At 43.1% G+C, this 22,963-nt stretch overlaps 1 protein-coding gene across 1 annotated transcript in view; it reads left to right on the top strand.

The window, feature by feature from the left end:
- Positions 1 to 461: 461 nt before the first annotated feature.
- LOC311503947 (glutamate receptor ionotropic, NMDA 2C-like) overlaps positions 462 to 22,963 on the top strand; it is a gene marked incomplete at its 5' end in the record, with an annotated part of 44,355 nt that continues 21,853 nt past the window's right edge. The window contains 7 exons of the mRNA XM_084566871.1: positions 462 to 812; positions 1,673 to 1,771; positions 13,824 to 13,889; positions 14,813 to 15,001; positions 15,423 to 15,763; positions 16,659 to 16,773; positions 22,030 to 22,241. Coding sequence (XP_084422997.1) covers positions 462 to 812; positions 1,673 to 1,771; positions 13,824 to 13,889; positions 14,813 to 15,001; positions 15,423 to 15,763; positions 16,659 to 16,773; positions 22,030 to 22,241 — 1,373 coding nt within the window. The remainder of the gene's footprint in view (positions 813 to 1,672; positions 1,772 to 13,823; positions 13,890 to 14,812; positions 15,002 to 15,422; positions 15,764 to 16,658; positions 16,774 to 22,029; positions 22,242 to 22,963) is intronic.

The following is a 22,963-nucleotide window of genomic DNA, read 5'->3' on the forward strand; positions in this document are numbered from 1 at the left end:
GCAATTAGTGTAGTAGCAGTTTCACGGCGCCGAGAGCTGCCGGCTGAATTAATGTAATGTAATCCCAGTGACGAGGGTCGGGGACCGGTGTGACAGTTTTGGCGTCCTGCTTGGGCTGTGCATGAGCGTGTTTGTGTGCTGAATCAGAGATGTGTAGAGATGGCGAGGTGATTACAGTCATGACACTGGCGGCTGGATTATGGAGGATTACACACACACACACATACACAGTTCTCCTGATGACACAGTCTAAATGCAGGGCTAATACTGTCATACAAAGGGGTCAGAGAGAGAGACAAACCAGGAGAGGGAAATAAGGGATTGATATGTACTGACGGATTATGAGGCATTATGTCAAAAACATCATAAAAGTAAAGCAGCTTGTATGTTTGACTGCTGCTCTCTTTCCTTCCTCTCTCGTCCTCCTTCTCCCCTTCCTTTCCAGGCAGTAGGCTGCCAACATGGCCATTCCCATGGGACATCCTCCTCCTTCGTCTTGGCCCCCTCTCTTGCTCCTGCTCCTCTTCCTCCTCATCGCCTCCCCACTGCCCCTGCAGGCCCGGCCGCTGCTCGTCCACCCGTCAATCAACGTGGCGGTGGTGTTCAGCGGCTCCAGCTACCAGAATGAAGTCAGGGGCCGCCTCAGCGGGGAGAACTTCGTCGACCTGCCCGTGGTGGTCAGCCCCGTGACCGTGCTGGTCAACGACACCAACCCTCGCGACCTGCTGACACGTCTCTGCGATACCATGGCAACAGAGAGGCTGCACGGTGTGGTGTTTGAGGATGACGTGGGCTCGGGTGCAGGCGCGCAGGTAAAAAGGGATTTCTTGAGGTTTTCTGATAAGACCTCGTCTCCGGAGTCACGGTGTTCAGTCACCCACATCCAAATCCTTAAACCTGCACAGGGAGCATTTTTGTGTAAAGAAAAACAAACAAACAAAAAAAAGCATCTGTCTTGTCAGCTTAAATCACAAAGAGGAACTAATTGAGATGCCAAGCATAGTGTCTTCTTTGAAATGAAATCATGGCGGTGGTTTCAAATCGAAAAGATGATATTTAATCATAAACACAAAATGTGCAGAGCCCAGTTCTCACCGTTCACCTAGAAGGAAGTACGCTCAAGGGCAGCAAAACTAAATATAGATGTTTTATTAAAGAGGTCAGACAATAAATGGATATTTTTCATAGTTCTGTGAGCGGCCGTGATCAGAATCTATGCTGCAAACGGCACAAGTCTGCGAAACATCAGGGCACAGGGCACTTGCTGGAAGTGTGCAGCCTGCAGCTCTTCATCTAACAGGTCACTGTGGCTGCTCCTTCTTGTTCCGTCACACCCTTAAAAAACATACTGGGATGAGCTGGGCCATGCTGACGATGTGCTGGGGCGTACAGATGATGTGCCGGGAGCATGCTGGTCAGTATCAGTATGCCCCGGGACATCACCTCTGTATGCCGTGGCACGTGAGAAGCCTAAAAACGTACAATGCAAGCATTGATAATGTAGATGTTCACATTTCTTTTCCCTTGCTCACAAGGACCAGCGACCTAGTGGACCTTTTTTTTTTTTAGATTTTCAAATCTGTTTACATCCAGTTTACTTGTTAGATTTGCCACCTTGATTTAACACCCATCACTTTATGCAAATACTGAATCTGACTGTTTTTGTCCCCAGGTGGCAGAAGTGGCACAGATCCTGGACTTCCTCTCGACCCAGACAGCTCTGCCAATTGTGGGCATCAGTGGCGGGTCTGCAGTTGTCATACCATACAAGGTACTGTCAAAATAATGAGCAAATCATTTCGACGTTGACCCATCTGCACCCTGGAGCTTGAATTGGGCCTGAGCAGTCTCCTTTCTTGTCCTTCTGATGAATGCATTTCACCCAGAGCTGTTGAAATAACATTAGTCACATATAATGAGCGAGAAAAAAAAAAAAAAAAAAAGATTCTTGGTATGAGATGAACCGCAACCTGTAATGTAAACCCTGTCAGCGGCGACACTCGATCTTCACAGCCTCCTGTCTTAGTCAGAACTCTTTTGCGCCGACATCATTCAGCTTAAAACAACTTAAGTAGGTCAGAGCGGTGAAACCTAGTTTGGCGAGCAACCCGCTGCATGCAAATATTTGGATATGAGCGATACAGATGGGTGAATTATCGGCGGTGACTGCAGCGTTCGACCCTCATCAGCTCGTCTAATTCCTGGATGGGAAAAGTCTGAGATGGGGAAACTTTGCAAGCGGAGACAAGTGCTACGAGCGATGTGCGCTTCAATCAATCACCTCGAGGAGCAGCATGTTTTTCCTGCAATGATTTAGCACGCGTATCATTGATGAATGGAGATGTGTAGTTAGATTGTAAAGAAAGAAGATTGATGACACCAAATGGGTTCTTAATCTGTAGGTTTTTTTCCAATTTCGAGTGAGGAAAATGGCTCCATCCCTTCCTCCTCTCGCACTCCATGCTTTCCTCTCGTCTTCCCTTCGTTCCTCTCGTTGCTCAACTGCTATATTCAACACCTTGTATTTTTAGAAGCGACTCTCACACGTAGAAACACACATGCAAATGAACAGCCGAGCGCGAGGGCACGCACGCACGCACGCACACACGCCGCCAAACGGGTGCATTCCTACACACATCCGCCGCCACGATGAATCCAAACCGAGCCCTTAAAGTGTAGCCACGCGGCTGTGAACGGTGGCTTTCTACCCCCGGGTGATATTTTGTAAACCGCAGCCTGTTGTGTTTATCAGCTTCCCGTTAATCAAAAGTTATCTGCGGATGTCGCATCACAGACGGGTATTAAACAGGAGGACTTGTAGCTGCAGGAGGGTGATTGATTTGCTGTATTTTGATGGCGGAGCGTGTGAGTAAGAGGCAGCGAGAGAGAGAGAGACGCTTCGTTGAAGCTTGGCTGACAGCTGCCTGAAGGCTATGTTTTACTGTCTCACAGATAAGTCGCTCTTCTCTCTTTCGTGAGCAAAGCAGTCATTCTTGCTTCCATGCTTCCTTCTTTTCCCCGTTCTTTTCTCCTTTGTGCTTTTCCCGCCCTCTGTCCACTTCTCACCTCGTCTCATTTCCCTCTCCTTTTCATATTTCCCTTTAGCCTCCCTCCATCCTGTCCTCTTCGTCAGTCTCGACACATCTGAATTCAGTTTGCCAGCTCTCTTGTGCGCCGGGTGAATCTATTAAGACCGTGGCTAGAGGTAAGCCAGAGGCCTCCGCTCCTCTGTGCTCTCTTGGAGCTCCAGGACACCATTAATCCGTTAATTAGACCCTTCAGGAGGCTTAAGCCCCCCTACAGTGCATGCCATTCACCCCAAAATCCAAACCACTGAATGATCCTTTTCCTTCTATTTTTGTATTTCGCTCTCCCTGCTACTTCACCTTTAAACGGTGCTCATATTTAGCCCGGATGTGCTTGTGATACACAGCAAGTAATCAATCCCCGGTTTTGTGGAGTCTCTTCTAGAGCCATTTCACTCTGGATTATTTAAACTCTCCGCTTGACGGCAGTGAAAGACAAAACGCAGCTGGGATGCTATCTATCGTAGCAAGTGGCCGTTTTTCTTGAGTCTTGAGTGACGGTTCTCTATATAGCACAAAGAGTAAAGCATTCTCCTCCGTGGTCCGCACCGCAGGCCTCAATCAGCGCTTCTCCTCAAACTCCCCTTCAGTCTCTTTCTCTCTCTTATACACTCCTTTGTTGTCAGCAAGGAGAGAAAAAAAGCTTGTCTGAGGTGTCTGGCACAATGGGACAGGTGGATTGGATGGAGAAAGACATATGCGCGAGTGCATGATTCTCTTAGGGGATAAAAGAGCTCAATAGTGCTTGATTATCAATAGCCTGATGATGATGAATATCTTTGATGGCGGGTTTAAAAAGAAGCAGCAGCCGCCCGGGCCGCCTATTTATGGTTCCTGTCTCAGTGATCTTTCTATGGCGAACAACAAGGAAGGAGGGAATGAGACAAAGATGAAAAGATTGAAGGGAGGAGAGGAAGTGCGCCTTTTGTCAGGCAACACATACATCAAGGAAAAGCAAAAGGGGAGGAAATGAGAAAGCGAGAGGAACGGCTGAGAAAAGGCATAAAGGCGGTTCAATAGGGCCTGCGAGGGAAGGAGGAAAAAAAATAAAATACTGCGCCGCGTCTCTCGGAGGAGTTGGAAACGAAGAGTGCGTTTCTCTTTGTGTGCGTTCTCGGCTGGCTGGCTGTGAGTCATTGCAGTGTGCAGGGCGATCATTAGAGGGTGCTGCTTCCAGATGTCGAGTCACGGGAGGAGTAGAGCAGGAGGTGACGGGGAGGGGAGACGAGCGGAGATGAGGACACGAGGCGGGAGGACGATGGCGACGAGGAAACAAAACTTTTACGTACACAGAGCTATATTCCACTGTCTGATAAATGAGAACTCTAATTATGATTATAACGATTATGGTGGTAATTGGCGTCAGTGTTTGTCCTGGGATAAACTTGTCTCTTCAGATTTGTTGAAGTTAAGAAGTTTTAATTGTCATTATCTGGAAAAAAAAAGAAGAAAGCAGCAGCAACATTTTTAATAACCCTGCATGGCCATAAATATGTGGACACAAACACATGTTCTTTTGTCTCTAAAAGGATGTACTCCAGTTATGAGACTATATATTTGGGATGGATGTATACAGAAAAACCTGGTCATGCATATAGGAATATAATACACAATAAATAATAACATCCTAGCTGCAATGTGCACTGATTACTTTTATTTTTTTAATTTTCCACATTTGCAATGGTAGCATTATTGCATTAACTTTAAAGTAATGCAATAATGGCTTTGGCTATTGACCTGACATTTCCTCTCTATCTGTTGGACATCTTGTAACCTCTCTCCTACAGCCTCAAATAGGTCAGTATTTTTAAAATACCACGCTTTACTTGTATCTACGCAACTCTAAAGGTCCAGATGAAGTTGGAATGGTAGATTCTTTACAGGCTGTAACACCCAGTTGTAGACTTTATTTATCCTGTGGGAAATTCTGCGTCCAGTAGCTTCATCCCATACACCATATCGCCAAAAGTATTGGCCCATTCTTAATCCATAGGGTTTAATATGATGTCGGCCCACCCTTTGCAGCTATAACATCTTCAACTCTTCTGGGAAGGCTTTCCACAAGGTTTAGGAGTGTGTTTATGGGAATTTTTTACCATTCTTCCAGGAGCACATTTGGGAGGTCCGACACTGATTTGACTACAAGGCCTGGCTTGCGGTCTTCACTCTAATTCATCCCAAAGGTGTTCTGTTGGGTTGAGGTCAGGACTCTGTGCAGTCCAGTCAAGTTCTTCCACACCAAACTCGCTCATCCATGTCTTTATGGACCTTGCTTTGTGAGCTGGTGCTCAGTCATGTTGGAACAGGAAGGGGACATCTCCAAACTGTTCCCACAAAGTTGGGAGCATGGAATTGTCCAAAATCTCTTGGTATGCTGAAGCATTCAGAGTTCCTTTCACTGGAACTAAGGGGCCAAGCCCAGCTCCTGAAAAACAACCCCACACCATAATCTCCCCTACACTAAACTTCACACTTGTTCGCTCTCCTGGCAACCACCAAACCCAGATTCCTCCACTAGATTGCCAGATGAAGAAGCGGGATTTGTCACTCCAGAGAACTCCACTGCTCTAGAGTCCAGTTGTGGCGTGCTTTACACCACTGCATCTGATGCTTTGTTGCATTGTACTTGGTGATATATGGCTTGGATGCAGCTGCTTGGCCATGGAAACCCATTCCATGAAGCTCTCTATGCATTGTTCTTGAGCTAATCTGAAGGCCACATGAAGTTTGGAGGTATTGGAATATTTCACGACTGGATTTGTTGCACATATGGTATCCTATCACACGCAGGAATTGACTGAGCTCCTGAGAGCGACCCATTCTTTCACAAATGTTTGTAAAAGCAGTCCGCATGCCATATTGCCTTATGCATCACCCGCCCTCCTCAGCTCCACTCACGCTTCACCCCTTTGACTAGTTTTGGAATAGCAGCAATAGAGTTAGGCGGGGTCAAGGAATGTTCATCCCTAGCAGAAAAAATTGACTGTAGTTCATAAGCTGATTGAAATGACTGGTGTTTACGTAGCTATGTGCACCCCTGCAGCGTTGTGAATAAGTACATTTAAAATCTCCCAGCAGGGAGGCGTTGTCACTGTGGTGGCCGAGAAAATGGTTGCAGATGGGGGAAGCTTGCCTTGTCACATGTTATTAACAACGTGAAAGGGTGACAAAGACCATGAAACAAGTATTTTGACTTGATATGAGACGTGAAGACTTCACGGTGCTGCCTACCCCCTACACTCCTTTTAAAAACATGCTGAACAATCTCAACATCACATAATAACCGAGTCACAGTTGGATAAGGATTTTTACTAGAAGTATTGTATTAAAAAGCATAACTGGTTTTGGAGAAGCAGTACAGTTTACTTTTTAATGATGACAGAATACAGTAAAGCAGTGTTTAACAATTTATATCTGCTGTGAATAATTTTGGGGAACGGAAATATTAATTCACTAGAAATGACAGCTTATGATCACGAAGCACTGTTACTGTAAATCTCTGTTTTTGAGGAAATACACAGTCGATGTTTGATCACTCACAAGCCAGTCTTTGTTTGTTAACAGTTACAAACATCCAACAATGAGCGACCGCGGTTGTAGCCGATGATAAAGTCTGGAATAAACAAAGCCGACAGCTTTGCGTGTATGCCAGTAAACAGGAACAGAAGTGCCTTTTAAGCGTGCACATGATGGATTTTTTGAAGCAAAGAAGCCGTTGAGCTCCAGCGTTCGAGCATATAAGATCATTTATTACAATCTGAAGCTGTCGGCGGAAGATTATAATTCAGGAGTTAGAGTCGGAGAACTGGCTGTAGTCTAAGGTCACACTCTGGCTGGGATATTAGATTGAAGTGATGCAATGAGCCAGACGTCTCTTACTGGATCACAGTGTTCGTTTCTTTTTTTGGGGGGAGGGGGTTTGATTCTGTGGCCAGACTGACCCGGTTTCTCTGCGTGTCCTTCTGTATGTCTCTGTCTTGCCTCTATACCCTCACTTCTGGCTCTCTATTGACATCATGATCCAGAAACCAGAAACTCCATAAAGAGGTCACCATAAGCTCAAAGCCGCTGCACAGTATTCCCATTGGAAACTGGTTCTTGTAGCTGGGAATGAGGCGACGTCAATGGCCAGGTCACCTCCAAGCTCTACAGCGTGGCCTAGTAATTTCAATAAGTGAGACTAGTGATTTGTAGCAGGGAGCGTAGAGATTAAGTAAACTGTTTGTGTAAGTAGATGATTGAGGGGCAGGGGCGAGTTTCCCCTCAGCGGTTAAAAATACATCATTTAACACTAACACTAACATAATGAGGACATAAACATAGCGGCTGTTAAAATGACTGTGTATAAATATGGACAGACCCCCCACAGTGTCACCCAGAGGATTCCTGAAGACAAGTTTTGAAGCTCAGCGTGGTGGATCTGTCTGTCACCATCTGGGCAGTGGCCGACTCTGCCCAACTCATGGCTAAGACAAAAATGCACAAAGAACTGGAGTGTTAGTGGAGTCTTTCAGCTTCCCATCCGGTGGTAGTTATCCATGGAATAGTTGTGGTTTTTACTTTTCAAGAAATTAACGTCAATCAGGTTTAGTCTCTGATGCTCAAAGCATCTACTTTCGAAATGTTTCTGGGTTTTCATACGGCTTTCTGACTTGGGAGCATCACTGTATTGGTTTTTAATTTTACTTGTCACAGAGGAAGCTATTCAACCAAGCTCAGAAGGGTTTATGCCAAGTCTGTAACTTGTAATCTAAAAAATTTTGGAGACTACAAATCTACAATAGTAGAGTTTATAAGATTGAGGCATTTGCAGAAGGTCCGTTTATTTCCATCCATGGTGGCATAGGAAGTGTTTTTAAAGTATGACCTGCCCTGCATCGATTACTTAGGGTTAGGGTTAGGGTTATTCTTTCTAGCGACATGGCTCCATACATTCAAATGTTTATTTGTCATTTGGTCAGTCAACCATCATCTCAGCATCTGTTCTTATTACTGTAAAAGTATTTGCAGATATTTGCAGCCTACAGAAGAATAATCCTAATGACTGAGGTGATCATTTCGTACCTAGCACTAAAAGTTGAATGGGTGAATTTGATAAATATACAGTAGTCTATGTAATCTAATATCATTATAATATTTTCCGCTTAATGAACAACACCAAAATATTCCACAATAGAATTTACTGGGTTAACCCTTTATTGGGCGAGGAACCATATTTGGTAACTATACTGACCTTGATTTTTAGAAAAACTCTTCTTATGCCCTACAATGAAATTTATTGTTGAAATTTTAAATTTCCAAGTATTTCAATGAGTTCCCTACAAAGGGTTAAGTCAATGAATTATGCTAGCCTCAGTTCCTGTTAATGAATCATAGTGCTCAAACAGTTTGTAGCTGGTTGAGACATGGTACTTTATATACTGCTGGATGTTATAGTAATCTCTACTTGCAAATTAAATTCAGCCATCACCAAGTTTTGCACTTAAACAATAACCTCACATTGTAAACTCAACTGCTTTGATCAAATCTTGCAAACCTTCGACATGTATTCATCTGCATGTATATGTGCCCATATGTACGTGAGCATCTGTCTGAGCGACCCGCTCCGTGTTTGACCGACACCAGTCTTTCCGCTGAGGGGAGGTACGGCACAAAGTTCTCCCCATGGGAGGAGAGTAGTGTGTGAGCAGCCATCATGTCCACCATCTTCCTGTCACATTACCATACGCTCCTGCTGTAGGACTGCTAATTACGCCCGTGTGTGACAGCCACAACGCCGAGGTGGTGAGAACAAGACGGCTGGGAAGTGGAGGGCGAGAGAAGAGGGGAGGGTGAACTCTGTCTCTTCGTGTGGTTGTTTTACTGTGAGACTTAGACACGGCAAATAATGTGCTTTTGTTGTGATTCTTATTTGATTTGACTAAGGAGGAGAAAGTCTTTCAATATGTTTGACTTTGACTTGACTGCTAATTGGATTGTAATAAAACACAGATTGAACCGAGGGGGTCATCACATTATTAGTTTGTTTAATAGCTCAGACATAGCTAATTGGATTTTAATGGCGCTTCTTCAAATGAAGCACCTCAACACTCCTCTGACATTTCAGCCGAAGTGGGGCACTATAGTTAACCGGGACTGCCAATCCAGAGCCATTTTTTATTTATTCGCTGACAGCCTGACACGGTTGTGTACTGCTATTTTTACTGCTATTCTGGTGCACGGCCCAGTCAGTGGTCTGGTGGCACTTCGGCTCCGGAGGTGAGTCTCAAACAAGCTCAGACAGAGATAAAACCGGTAAAAGTGAGTGAAGGAGAGTCTAGCTGTGATATTCCTGTGGTATTCCTCTGGCTGCTGAGCTCTCTTGAGCTTTGCGGAGGCTCTGAGCTGTGGGAGAGGGAAAAGCAACAGAAAGGAGAGATGACAGTTAGTCACTTCTGAGACGAGAACAGACTGAGAAGATCTGAGACCCGGTCCCAAATGGCACTTGACAGTTTAACTGTTCTCTCTCTTCTTGTGTCTCTCTCTCTCCTTCTCTCTCTCTCTCTTATGCATGACTTCTCATACGCGTGTGCAGTTGGATTTTGAGATTTCCCAAGCTTATATTTATGTCTCTGATTAGTACACTGCTCAAAATAATTGAAGGAACACTTTCAAAACACATCAGATCTCAATGGGAAAAGAAATTGTGCTGGATGTTAATACTGATATGGACTGGTTAATGTGTTAATATCAACCTACAGAAGGCTAAATTTAAAGACACCACAATAATCAAAGCGAACATTTCATGCAACAGGCTAGACCAACTCAAAATGGTACTCAGTAGTTTGTATGGCCAACGTGCTTGAATGCATGCTCCTAAGGAGACGACGAATGGTGTCCTGGGGCATCTCCTCCCAGATCTGGACCAGGGCATCACTGAGCTCCTGGACAGTCTGAGGTGCATCCTAGCAGCATCTGATTGGATTTAGGTCAGACAAGCATGGGGGCCAGTCAATGGTATCAATTCCTTCATACTCTAGGAATTGCCTGCATACTCTAGCCACATGAGGCCGAGCATTATCATGCACCAGTAGGAACCCAACACCTACTGCGCCAACATAGGGTTTGACAATAGGTCCAAGGATTTTATCCCGATACCTAATGGCAGTCAGGGTGCCGTTGTCTAGCCTGTAGAGGTCTGTGCGTCCCTCCAAGGATATGCCTCCCCAGACCATCACTGACACAACACCAAATCTGCCGTGTTGAACGATGTTACAGGCAGCATAATGTTCTCCACGGCTTCCCCAGATCCTTTCATGTCTGTCAGCTTTGCTCAGGGTGAACCTGCTCTCATCTGTCAAAAGCACAGGGCGCCAGTAGCGGACCTGCCAATTCTGGTGTCCTTTGGCAAATGCCAATCAAGCTCCATGGTGCTGGGCAGTGATCACAGGGCCCACTAGAGGATGTCGGACCCTTCAGCCACCCTCATGAAGTCTGTTTCTGATTGTTTCATCAGAAACATTCACACCAGTGGCCTGCTGGAAGTCATTTTGTAGTTGCTCTGACATTTCTCATCCTGTTCCTCCCTGCACGAAGGAGCAGATACTGGTCCTGCTGATGGGTTGAGGACCTTCTACAGCCCTGTCCAGCTCTCCTAGAGTAACTGCCTGTTTCCTAGAATCTCCTCCATGCTCTTGAGACTGTGCTGGGAGACACAACAAACCTTCTGGCAATGGCATGTATTGATTTGCCATCCTGGAGGAGTTAAACTGCCTGTGCAACCTCTGTAGGGTCCATGTATCACCTCATGCTACCAGTAGTGACGCTAGCCCTAGGCAAATGCAAAACAAGTGAAAAAAGGTGGGGAAAGATGAAGGGGAAAGAAATGTCATTCGCCTCCACCTGTAAAACCATTCCTGTTTTGGGGGGTCGCCTCATTGTTGCACCTCTAGTGCACCTGTTGTTAATATCATTCACACCAAAGCAGCTGGAACAGATTAACAAACCCCTGTGCTACTTAACTGACCAGATCAATTACCCAGAAGTTTAATTGACTGGAGGCTGTGCTCTTGATTAAACAGTGTTCCTTATATATGAGGACGCTGAATGGTGTACAGATGTAAAAACATTATTATTATTTTTTTTTAAATGAGACCTTATTACACTGATCTATTAGTTCTTGCAGCAGCTGCCTGTCAGTTATCAAATCAAATTCAGAATATTAGTACTGGTGAGAAAGTCCTGCATGCTCTTGCACCTGCTTACATCACAGGTCTGCTTATACCCATACAGCACCATTAGCCTCTTAGATCTCCAGCCCCTGTTATAATAAAGACGCTGAAAATGGCAGAGACAGGTTGTCCAGACTGTCAAATATGTTGACCTCTTTTCTACTTTTACTGTTGGGTTTTCACTTGGTTTGCAGCTGTTTGTGCTATATATTTGTGTTCTCTGTGCATGTAATGCATGTGAGAATGTCCCTATCAAGCAATTTGGGGATTAAAATCCATTTTCATATATATTACAGCATTTGAAACAGTACAGAAACTTTGGACCATCAATAAAACGGACGAGACCCATAGGTTTCCTGAAGGGAGGTCTTGAAACTCCTTGTAGTTGCCACCATACATGTATATGCGTGACTCTGGACTAATTGAAAGAATCCAAAGCATGATTCGAGGTTGGCAGGTGATGCCTAGACAGACAACTAGCGGCTTGTGATGACACCCAACTTGATTACGCAATCACTGTAAATGCAGATAAATTTTAACTATTGAGTTATATAAAAATTTGCCCCCTGTACAGTTGTCATGAATAGGGAAAATATAGCCTTTTTTTTGCCAGGCTGTAAACATGTATATTTATCCTCTAAAGTTCTGCATTTTAACATAAAGGTCAATGGGGACTGACTCAGGATTTGACATGGTTTTTTACAAGATTTGCCACCAAAAGCAATACAAAAAAAAAAGTCAAATATAGTTTTTTTCTGATGCTCAAAGCATCAAAACTATTTTAGGAGTAACTACCAATCGAAAACCTTATAGTTATCACAAGCCATCACATCATGTCTAATACTTGAGTTTTACACGTTTTACATATTGTGTTACCCTAGCCTAGTATCATCTGACAGCATGAGTAATAAGCCCAGTCTTGTTGTGTTACAATCAGTATACATTCAACAAAAGTTAGGACCTGCTTTGTACGAAGCTATAAGAATTAAAAGGCTGCTAATACAAACTTGACCTAAACGTTCCAAAGAAACATGCACTTCCAATAAAATTTGACCCAATGTCTAGACATCAATTGATTCACCAAATCATTTCTCAGATTGTTTTTTTCCTGGTGCAAATTACTTTTTTTTTGTTAGTGTTAGAATCTCCTTGCTACACTTTTACATTTCCCAATACTCCATGTGTTCTCATGCCTCGAGCCTACTTTATTTGAATGCAATTTGAAATACAAAGGGTTCAGACAACTCTAACAACCTGATCTCTGTCAACACGGTAGCTATGCAAATGTATGCCAACACACACAGAGACACATACAACATTGGACCACCCCTTCTTGACAGAAAGAGAGCAGCAGGACGGAGTATTTGCTCCTCAGAGACATTTGTACCAGACTGAGGCTGAATATGGAAAATCAAACCTCTGTTGTAAAACGAAAGCATCAATAAATGTGCAAAACGTGATATATTTATTCATGGTGACTGTTCCTTATACGAAGCATCAATCTGCATCTGCGTCGTTATTGCTGCAGAGTGCAAACGTACAGAATAGCAGAGTAGCTGAGCCGGAAGGAGTTGGTGCTTGTGTGTTGTTGCATGTAAAAAACTGCCAAAGCATTTATCTTTTCAAATAATAGTTAAGATCTTAAAGGTAATTCAAGTGGCATTGTCCAAGCACAATTCATTCGTCCTTTCCTTTTCCACCTCTTTCACTTCACATTTACTTAATTGTTTTTTTCCCAACTGTTCCACTGTTCTGGGTACCTGACTTTTAAGGCTAATGGCCTTAGGAGTGATCTTGCTGAACAAGAGAACAAATTACTAAAATGCACTGTCCTTGTGGTGGTGAATTTTCATCTGAATTTAAATGTTCCTCAGCGGTGACGATGTTAAAGGTGCTGCTTAAATGAGGAGAAGCGGACAACTTAATATGAAAACCTTTTGACAGTTTGCTGCTGTTGTGACAGGTTCAACCTTGTACTCAGTTTTTGGTCTGCTGATTTTTTAGATATTTAAAATGTGCGGAAGTCCTCTATTCACAGTTTGTTGCATTCCTTGAATGGGTGTGGGGATGTACGGTGTAATAAAGACCATGGGGGGAAAAAAGACCAATGGTGATGCAGGGTGTAATTGGATAAAATTAATTTATTGTGAATAAATACCCACTTAGACTAAATTGAGAACCAAATCTGAATCAGAACCCAACTCAAAAAGGTGACACTAGTAAATTGCTAAGCTCAATCTAAAAACACAGGCAGGTTGCCCACATTGACACATTGACACATTGGCAACAGTTGGGCTTTCTGTCTTATTATTCCCATGTCTGATAAGCAAATGGGAACAACTTCAACCGAAGGACTATATCAGAGCTAATCATTCGTTTTCAGATGTACGTTTTACAGTTGTAGCAGTTTTCTAAGCCTACCGTGAGAGAAAATACTCACACAAAGTGAAGAAGTCAGCTCCGGAGATACAGCACCTTTCCACCCATGGTGACCCATATCATTAAATGACTCTCTTTCTCTTAACAGGCAGAGGGATCCTCCTTCTTGCAGATGGGGGCCTCTCTGGAGCAGCAGGTCATCTGCATGTTCAAGGTATAGATATACATTATTTAAACTGACAGTTAAGCCTTATTTAAACAGAGTTTTGGAAAATTCATATCAAATGGTTCGAAGGTCAAGTCTGACAGCTGGGTTCTTGCCAATTAACACTGCGAAGGGACATCCCATAAACCAGTGGGAGAATCCTTGAATTAAACAGCCTGTATTTATAATGGATTGTACCTCTTCTCATGAGATTAAGATACAATAATTAGATAAGATAATCCTTTATTTATCGCACAGATGTTTTGGGAGTCATCAGGATAATCTGAGTTAAGTCTGTGACACACCAATGGGGGTATTTTCATATCTGAGAGACTTTGGTTTTTAAGATTGTGTGTGTATTTGTGATCAAATTAATTTATAGATCAGCTAGATAGACTTAAACTCCAGATTATTATAATATAGAATGATTTGCTCGTGGTGATGTATAAAACCTAAAGGAGCAGTTCAGATATGTTGGCAAATATTTGCTTATATAGAGTTATCCAAGAAAATTGGTTTCTTCTTATTGGTTTAGAAAATATGTAGCAGTCCATAACATTAGTGCAATATAAAAAGAAGAAATGGCTTATCCAACAGTAACTAAATCCCCCTACCGGCATCTCTAAATCTCACTAAAGTTACACTTATGTGTGCTTTTCAAGAGGTGAAGTGCAAAGACAAAAAAGAAAGGGCCGTTTTATGGGAGCTAAATGTTGGACTATTACTTGTTGCTTCTTGTGCTTATACAAAGCCTAAAGTCAACTTTGTCCAGCTACATAGTTACCACACAGCCTTAAGAGTGATACTGATTGTCCAATGCAACTCAAGAATGCACACTATTTTTCCAAATTATGTTTGTGTATTGATTCTCTTTAACCACATTCCATTACCCTGGATATAATAATTTAGCTTTTAATAATTTCTGGTTTCAGATCATGGAGGAGTACGACTGGGGCGAGTTCGTGGTGGTCACCAGCTTGCTGCCAGGCTACGACACCTTTGTGGATATAGTTCAGTCCTACACAGATACTTCCTACTTCCTGTGGAATCTGCAGGAAGTCTTGTCTCTAGAAATGTCTGTTGGAGCGAATGACGCGAAGACCAAACGCGTGCTGCAGCAGGTACGATAATAAAAAAGCCTTCCCATGGTATTACGGACTGCTAGCTTCAATCTGTTTACACACAAACACACACACACACATACACGTTTACTTCACTAAGAGTGGACCATTGACTGAAGTCCACCAACAGTGGACAGGTATTTCTGGTTGTTTTGAAGAAACGTAAAGCACATAGACACTTTTCTTTTGAGCCCTGTTTTAACATCGTCATAGTAAATATAGGTGTTTGTACTTTGTGATATGTATAAATGGAGAAATATGTGTTTTGGAAAAAGGTCAATTGAATCAGTTTGCGTATTATTTACCAGATAAACTTTGGGTTTAACTTTGGGTTTTCTAAGAGGTGTTGTCACTAACTTCTGAGGATCTACAGCAATGCAGCATGTTCAACCGGTGATTCTCCTCTCCTCTCCATCTGTAGGTGGACTCCCAGGTCCTGCTGGCGTACTGTTCCTATGAGGAGGCGCAGTACTTGTTTCGTCAAGCAGCTGAGGTGGGTCTGCTGGGGCCGGGCTACATCTGGATCCTCCCAAGCCTGGCCGTCGGCAACCCCGACAGCCCCCCACCTGTCAGCTTCCCCATAGGTGTGATCGGCGTGATTACGGACCAGTGGAGGAAAAGCTTGCGGCAGAGAGTGAGGGAGGGTGTCGCCATTGTAGCCAAAGGGGCAGAGAGTTTCAAAAAGCAGTATGGTTTCATCCCAGAGGGACACGGTGACTGCAACAAGCCGAGTAAACACTCAGACAACATTACTCTGTTCAGGTGAGGCATAATTGGGGGAATCACTTCCAGCTTCTGTTGTTCATCCACTGTTTTGTCTTTGCAGATATTGACTTCTGTAACTCAGTGTGTAACGAGATCCCAAACTTATCAAGCATCTGTGGGATGATCCACAGAGGTCCCTCCCCTCAACCCATAGGACCCAAAGACCCCTCACTAACAACATTGTGTTGCCAGACACCACAGGACACCCTCACAAGGCCTATGTCTCTGATGAGTCACAACTGTTGTAGAGGCACAAGGGAAACCTACACAATATTAGGAAGATGGTCATAATGTTATGCCTAATAATTTCTTAAGGCCTCTCAAGTCATCAGAACAAAGGCTCAAAGCCTTTTCTGTCCTAACCCAGAGATGATCAATCAGTCTTCTTCTGAGGATTAAAATCTCATAACCTTTTTATTGTCAGATATTTTAGTGACACCTCCAAGTGCTAATTAAACACACATTTCTTTATTCCCTACTTAACTTAAATACAAACGGATAATGATTTTTAATAACTCCTTGAGTGCCATTTTCAGGTGAGCTCTCAGCTCATGACGTTTTTCATGTGGTCTGAATGCAAAGTGGTCTTGATTCATTATTCACAGCCCAGTCTATCGCAGACTTCTACCTTAAGAGACGGCAAAATCACTCAGCAGGAACACCCTGCTGTCCGACCAATCACCTGCCGCTATCATCCCCTAATGAGCCCCTTCCAGTCTCCCACATTAGATTAAGCCCTCCCGGGGGAGCTTTAGGTTTAATTAGGAGGTGATCATCGTGTGCGCTTGTATCCATGTAAATGAATATGCAAATTCTCGTGGGCAGAATCAAAGTTACTTGATTGCGTGCTTTATAAGTTCTCCATGTGTGTTTTTGTTTTTGTTGTGTGCAGGCATATGATGAATGTGACTTGGGAAAGGAAAGATCTGTCGTTCAACAGCCAAGGCTTCCTCTCGAACCCTTCTATGGTCATCATCGCTTTGGACCGGGAGAGGCTCTGGGACAAGGTACCGGGCTATGAAATCTAACTGAACTCACGCTGGTAGTGCAAAAACAGTTAGACCTAAAGACAATGGGCACTTCTTTCATGGCACAGAGCATAGTGTGGTTACAAATGTACCATGACATAATAAATCTGACAAATACAGGCATTAAATGTGACATCATAGACAGTTAAAATAATTTTCACTTTTAGGGAACCCTTTTTGGAGAGACCCCTCTTCAGTACAATTTCAGTTCATGAACAACAGCTCTTGGCTTTGTTATCCTGGTTTTAGGATTCATTTTGTTGTTCGGGCCAAATATAGATGACAATATGTCACGGTGACATCCCGAGCAACATGGGCATGTTGAAGCTCTTTGTATCGCCTTGTTGTTGAAAGGTGCCATTTAAATAAAATTGCCTTGCCTTGCCTCCGCTGCTGTCAGTGTGTGTGTGTGCGCTCGAGGAATGAGCGACACGTTGTAATGCGCCGCAAGAGGACAATTTTCAACTAAACGTTATTTCAGCTTTTAAATATCGGCGACTCAGAATTAAAGTTCAGGAAGGAGCAAGAAACATCTTTTTTTTCCTCATGTTTGAACTCATTTATGGACACATCAGTGGCTACTTTTACGTGGACAATATTTTAATGATGCGATAAATGGTAAATGAGCTCAATTAAAACACCATTCTGTGCTAATATTTTCCTATTGAAGGTTTTATTGAAGGTTTGCACCATCCTTACTAGTCCAACATAAATTTCCTCTTTTCTGTTTTTACTGTGGAGGTTACATGAGGCATGTTTATTATAATTTGGCTTTTATTCTTGGATAATACTTTTATACAGAGTGAAATACAAACAGAATAATAAAAAAGCAATATAAAAATACATAAGAAAAATAAGATGTAAGATGCATAAATACCTGAATATTGCACAAGTATTCACAATTTGCAGAAATAAATTATAACAGAGTCTGGGGTGCTAAGAATGTTAAAGGTGACCACCACTCAGCAGGAGGAGTTATAAGGTCTGATGGCCACGGGCAGGTATGACCTCCTCCGACCTACAACATCACTGGCCTTGCGGATCAGTTTGTTGAGTCTGTTGGCGTCCGCCGCTCTCAGCCAGGAATCAGGAAGATATGCGCATCACACCTGTGCGTTCAGATTTGACTGAATTATCTAGTGTTAGGAGAGGTATGCTCTTTGGGACAAATTTGCCTCCATGAATGCTACAGCCTCTCAGTGTGAAAACCTGGAAATAACTCCTAACCTGTTGACGATATTTGAAGGTACAAGTTTTTGACATAATTTTAAATCATTGTTCTTCTTGTGCATCTTTGTGTTTTCCCCAATGAAGCCATAACCTTCTCTTACCCCGGGTTCATTGTAACCATGTCTTGCAATCTAGAGTATTTCCACTCCCTTTCTCTCTCTCTCTCACACACACACACACACACACACACACACACACACAAGCGAACACACACATCCAAAGCCCGAGGGTATATTGAAAAAGTGCGACTTAACAGAGAGACCCGAACGTAATCTCACAGCTACAGTTGAACTAATTTATTTCTGCCCTGGAAAGACCAACCTACTTTATCAATGTCACCTCTTGGCTGGTGTGTATGTACGAGTACGTGTATGAACGCAGACGTGTAATAGTGCTGAAGTGGGGTTTGTACGTGCGTGACGATTTCAAAGTCCTCCATACGTCCTCATGTTCAGGTGTAGTGTTAATGTTCGCACACGGATAACAATCTTAAAACAGGATGCAACACAGGTGCATAAATTCTGCGATTCCTCTCCTTTCCACTCCGAGCTCATTACAGCCTGATGTCTCACTGCCTGCTCTTCCTCTCCTCTTTGTGTCATGTATCTCATCCGTTCTAACGACACGTCACGGTGTACTTTTTGCTCTTTTCAAGCTTCTCTCCTCCATTGTGACACCCTGACGGCTTAACATGATGTCGTTCCTTATCATCTGAAGGGTGCTGCCGGGTAATATTTTGGAAAAGGAAACTCCGCATTTCACTGCCAGAATATTCTCCTAGTTCGCCTTCCTACATTTCTTGTACTCCTTGCTTTTTCACCTGTAGACTCTATACAGTAAATAAAAAATAGTTCAGATTTTTACATCAACAATTAAGTAACTAATGTACATGCAGATTGAAAGTGGTTGCTCATTCCTTCAATTGGCAATTGGGGGCCATGACACACCAAGCCGACTGTCGACTGTTTGGTGTTTGTGAGCCCAGTTTCCGTGGTGTGTCTCAAACCTCTAATACCATCTTTATGCACACCAGTGAAAAAGATCACTCTGATTGGCTGGTCAGCCTAGAGAATAAGTGTTAAAGAAGAGATGTGATGAAAGCTGAGGCTCATTTAAAACACTACGGGACATAGACGCTGTAACCGATGTACGTAGCCTACGCTGGTGCGAGCCATTTATACTTGTCCGCTCGTCAGTCTGGCTCGCTCTCTAAAAACGCCACCCAAACACTAGTCAACGCTGTGTCTTTTTTGCTAGTCGGGTTAATCTTTGTTTCTACTTCCTGCTTCATTTTCAACAATGGCAACTGAAACTTTTGCCGAAATTTCGCCTAAGAAGAGTCACATAAATGTTGTACCTTTGAACCTCCTCAGTTAACCTTTCCTCGATGTGTTCCATCTTTATTGATCCAAAACAATCAATTGTGTCGCCGTGATGGGTAGTTAAGGCGTTAAGGTCTGGGCCGTAGCTACAGCATCAAATTGACGCAGAAGCATAAACCACACCTCCCTACCTTCCCAGCTAACAGTAGTTCTTCCAGTTTCCTCTTTTGAATGACGAATACAGACTACTGCCACCTGCGAGTTGTTACCTCAGAGTTATTTCCTCTCACGCAGGTGCAGAACATATGTGCCATCTGGCTATTGGCTGTAGTCTTTGGTGGTGGGTTCAGGTGCAACATTTTGGTCCAAGCACAGGTGACATGAGGTGACATGATATTTGGACTTTGTTGACAGTAGTTCTTGTCAGATTGGTATGTCTGGACATTTAGTTTAGTGTCTTTCAGTTAAAGGTTTATTTTTTTTGTACCGTTTGCAACTTTACTGGTTTTACTACTCTTTACATATGACCTAAATAAACTGACCATATGCCACTTAGCAAGTCTCAAACAGCAGACAATGTTCCTGACCAGCTTATGGGGTATTTTCTCCTTATGCGCTGGTGGAGACCAAAAGAGGAGTTAGAAGAATTTTGATTGTTAGTGTTGCATTGTAACTACTGATTGTGTTTCCAGGGTGTTATCCCATCTGTCATTGGGCGAGAGGCGGGGTACACCCTGGACAGGTCTCCAGTCTATCTCAGGGCTAACAGAGAGAGACAGACAACCATTCACTCTCACACCTACGGCCAATTTAGAATCACCAATTAACCTGACGAGCATGTCTTTGGACAGTGGGAGGAAGCTGGAGTACCCGGAGAGAACCCACGCAGACACAGGGAGAACATGCAAAGTTGGCTGATGGATTCAAACCCAGAGCCTTCTTGTTGTGAGGCGTCAGTGGTAACCACCACACTACTGTGCCGCCCCTGCTTTGATTTTAACCATTCCTTAATTGATTTTGATGTTGAGAGTCCCCAAAGTGCAACACTGATCAACTTAAATTTTAAACTCAAGGAAAAATAAATATTCATGCTCTAAATGGAAACTTAAAAGAATAGTAATTGTGGAAAGCAACAATTTGGAAAGAGATGTTTTTGATTAAGAAAATAATTTTTTCTAAACTGCTGAGAGTGACATGTCCTTATATGTCAATATTAAAGGGGAACTACCGTTTTTTTACAACCTGATGAAAACAGCTAACTCCAGACTCAACAGGGAATAGAACTAGCGTATCATAACAAAATATTGGTGAAATGACGAGTTTCGAGGCAGATAATGCGTTATTTAGAGGCTGCGTTTCGGTGCCCCACTCACTCCCACTATATGGATATACGCAGATCTAAATATCTTCCGAACAACTCCAAATGACACCAAAGTTATATGGGTGAGTAAACGATCCATTTTTTTATTTTTTTTTTGCCAGAAATCAGGTCCAGGTTGTAAAAAACGGTAGTTCCCCTTTAAGAGAAGGAGGAAATGTGTAGAAATCCTCTATTTTGGGATGGGTTGGGCGTGTAAAACAGGGCGTCCCAAAAGCTGCTGTATCTTTATGAGTAGATATGAAGAAGAACTTCCATAGAAATTCCTCACACTTCATTTTGACCTAATTACCTCAGGAGTGGCAGAATGACAAGCAGATGACGGAGCCTCTGCTTAAGATACCAAATGAGAAAACACAAGTATCCTGTAAAGGGCAGATTGAAATGATTGATCTTCAAAACTGACATCCTGCGATTCCGCCAGATGCCGCAGAGAAACAAATCTGTACCTTCGCACGTATCTATAAGTCACCCGCGTGTGATGAAGGGAAAGCATTAGTGTTAGCGAGCTGAAGAACAAATCAGGAAGTTTGTATGGAAAAGGGAGGTCTCATTAAATCAGTAAGGGAGCGAGTTTGGAGCGCAGTAAGTCAGCGCTGGCTGAGCTCAGAACGGCTCATTAGGTTGTGTGATGTGACAAACAGTCATGGCTCTCGTGAAGAGGGTTTCATTGAGCTTAGTGCCAGCAGTGATGGGACTATTCATCGCGCTATATGGCGACCGTGGTTCGAAGTGGCTCCATCTGACACTGAAAAAATTCCATTGCTTCCTGTTGCGTAGTTATCTTGTCACAATCTCTATTTGTTGATTCATTAGCACAAGAGCGTTTTATTTGTTTTTAGGACAGCAAATAGGCAAAGCAAACATATAATATATAGCACTAATCCCTTGAACAGTTCCCATTTCTGAACGGTGACATTTCGATAAAAAAAAAACAGAAAATTAATAATTGAATAATCAGTCAACTTAATGAACGCAGATTGAAGGCAACTCATGCTGGGATGTATTATTAATGTGATGCAGTCCGTTTGCTCTTTGTTTTAGTTTCTCAAGTTTTTTTTTTCCTCTCAAAAGGTTGCTCAAAGACTTTAAAGTGTCCTCAGTGTGCGTTAATGAACTCTACTCTCCTTTCATCTCCTAATCCTCTTCCTCCAGGTCAGCACATGCTAATTTTTCATCGTAAAATTAGAAAAATCATTCAGCCTGTGATGTAGGGAATGACAGACAACCCCCGTCTATCTTCCCCGCCACGATTCAAACGCACATGCACATGATACCAATAAACTCTTTGTCTCCCACATTCAGGTGGGCACGTACGCTCGGGGCATCCTTCAAGTCCGCTACCCCATCTGGCCCCGCTACGGCAGCTTTCTGGAGCACTTGTCGGACGACAGGCACTTGACCGTGGCCACGCTGGAGGAGCACCCCTTCGTCATGGTGGAGAATGTGGACCCGGGCACCGGTACCTGTGTGCGAAACACGGTGCCCTGCAGGCGCCAGTCCAATCAAACGGAGAGGTACGCACTACATACACATCTTTTGAAAAAGAAGCAAATCAATAAACAAGGTTTGTCCTTGCCGTTGGAGTTTCATTGCGTTGGAAAACCCCAAAATAGTTGGTCTTGGCCAGAATAAAGAACCCAACATCAAATTGAATTGGTAAAGCAAATCATAATCAGAATTTGGGCCTAGCTCAAACTTTTGTGGAGATGTCTCAGTACAATCTTGGATGACCACATTCGACTGATGAATATGTTTCTATCACATCCCCAGACTTCAGCCAGCATAACCCAAAACCTGGCCCAAAACGTTTGGGGTGTTCATTGCTTTCGTTGTAGGGTTTGTGTTCCGACTTTCCATTTAATGTGCACTTGTTGAGGCTTAAAAGTTCATTTTAGACCTTGAAAAAACTCCATGAGCCGCTAATATATATAATAATAAAATGTATTATTATTATTATTATTATTATTAATATGCAAAGATCAGTGGCTTATGTTCTGGTTTATATGATTTGGACAACATTCAACATTTGAAAAATATGTCTTATGTTTACCAAAAAACAGGTATCATATATGAGCTCTGGAATTGAAGCACTTCCAATAATACCCAGTCATACTCACACAGAGACCTGCACCCTCCCTCCCTCCTTGTTCCTCTGCCCCAGTTCAGTTTTGAGTAGACACACTTCATTAAATCCAGAGTAATTGTGTGTGCTGAGTGTCTTAGCACTTTACAAACA

Source organism: Chelon labrosus (assembly GCF_963514085.1).
Source record: "Chelon labrosus genome assembly, chromosome: 19".
NCBI classification, from domain to species: domain Eukaryota; kingdom Metazoa; phylum Chordata; class Actinopteri; order Mugiliformes; family Mugilidae; genus Chelon; species Chelon labrosus.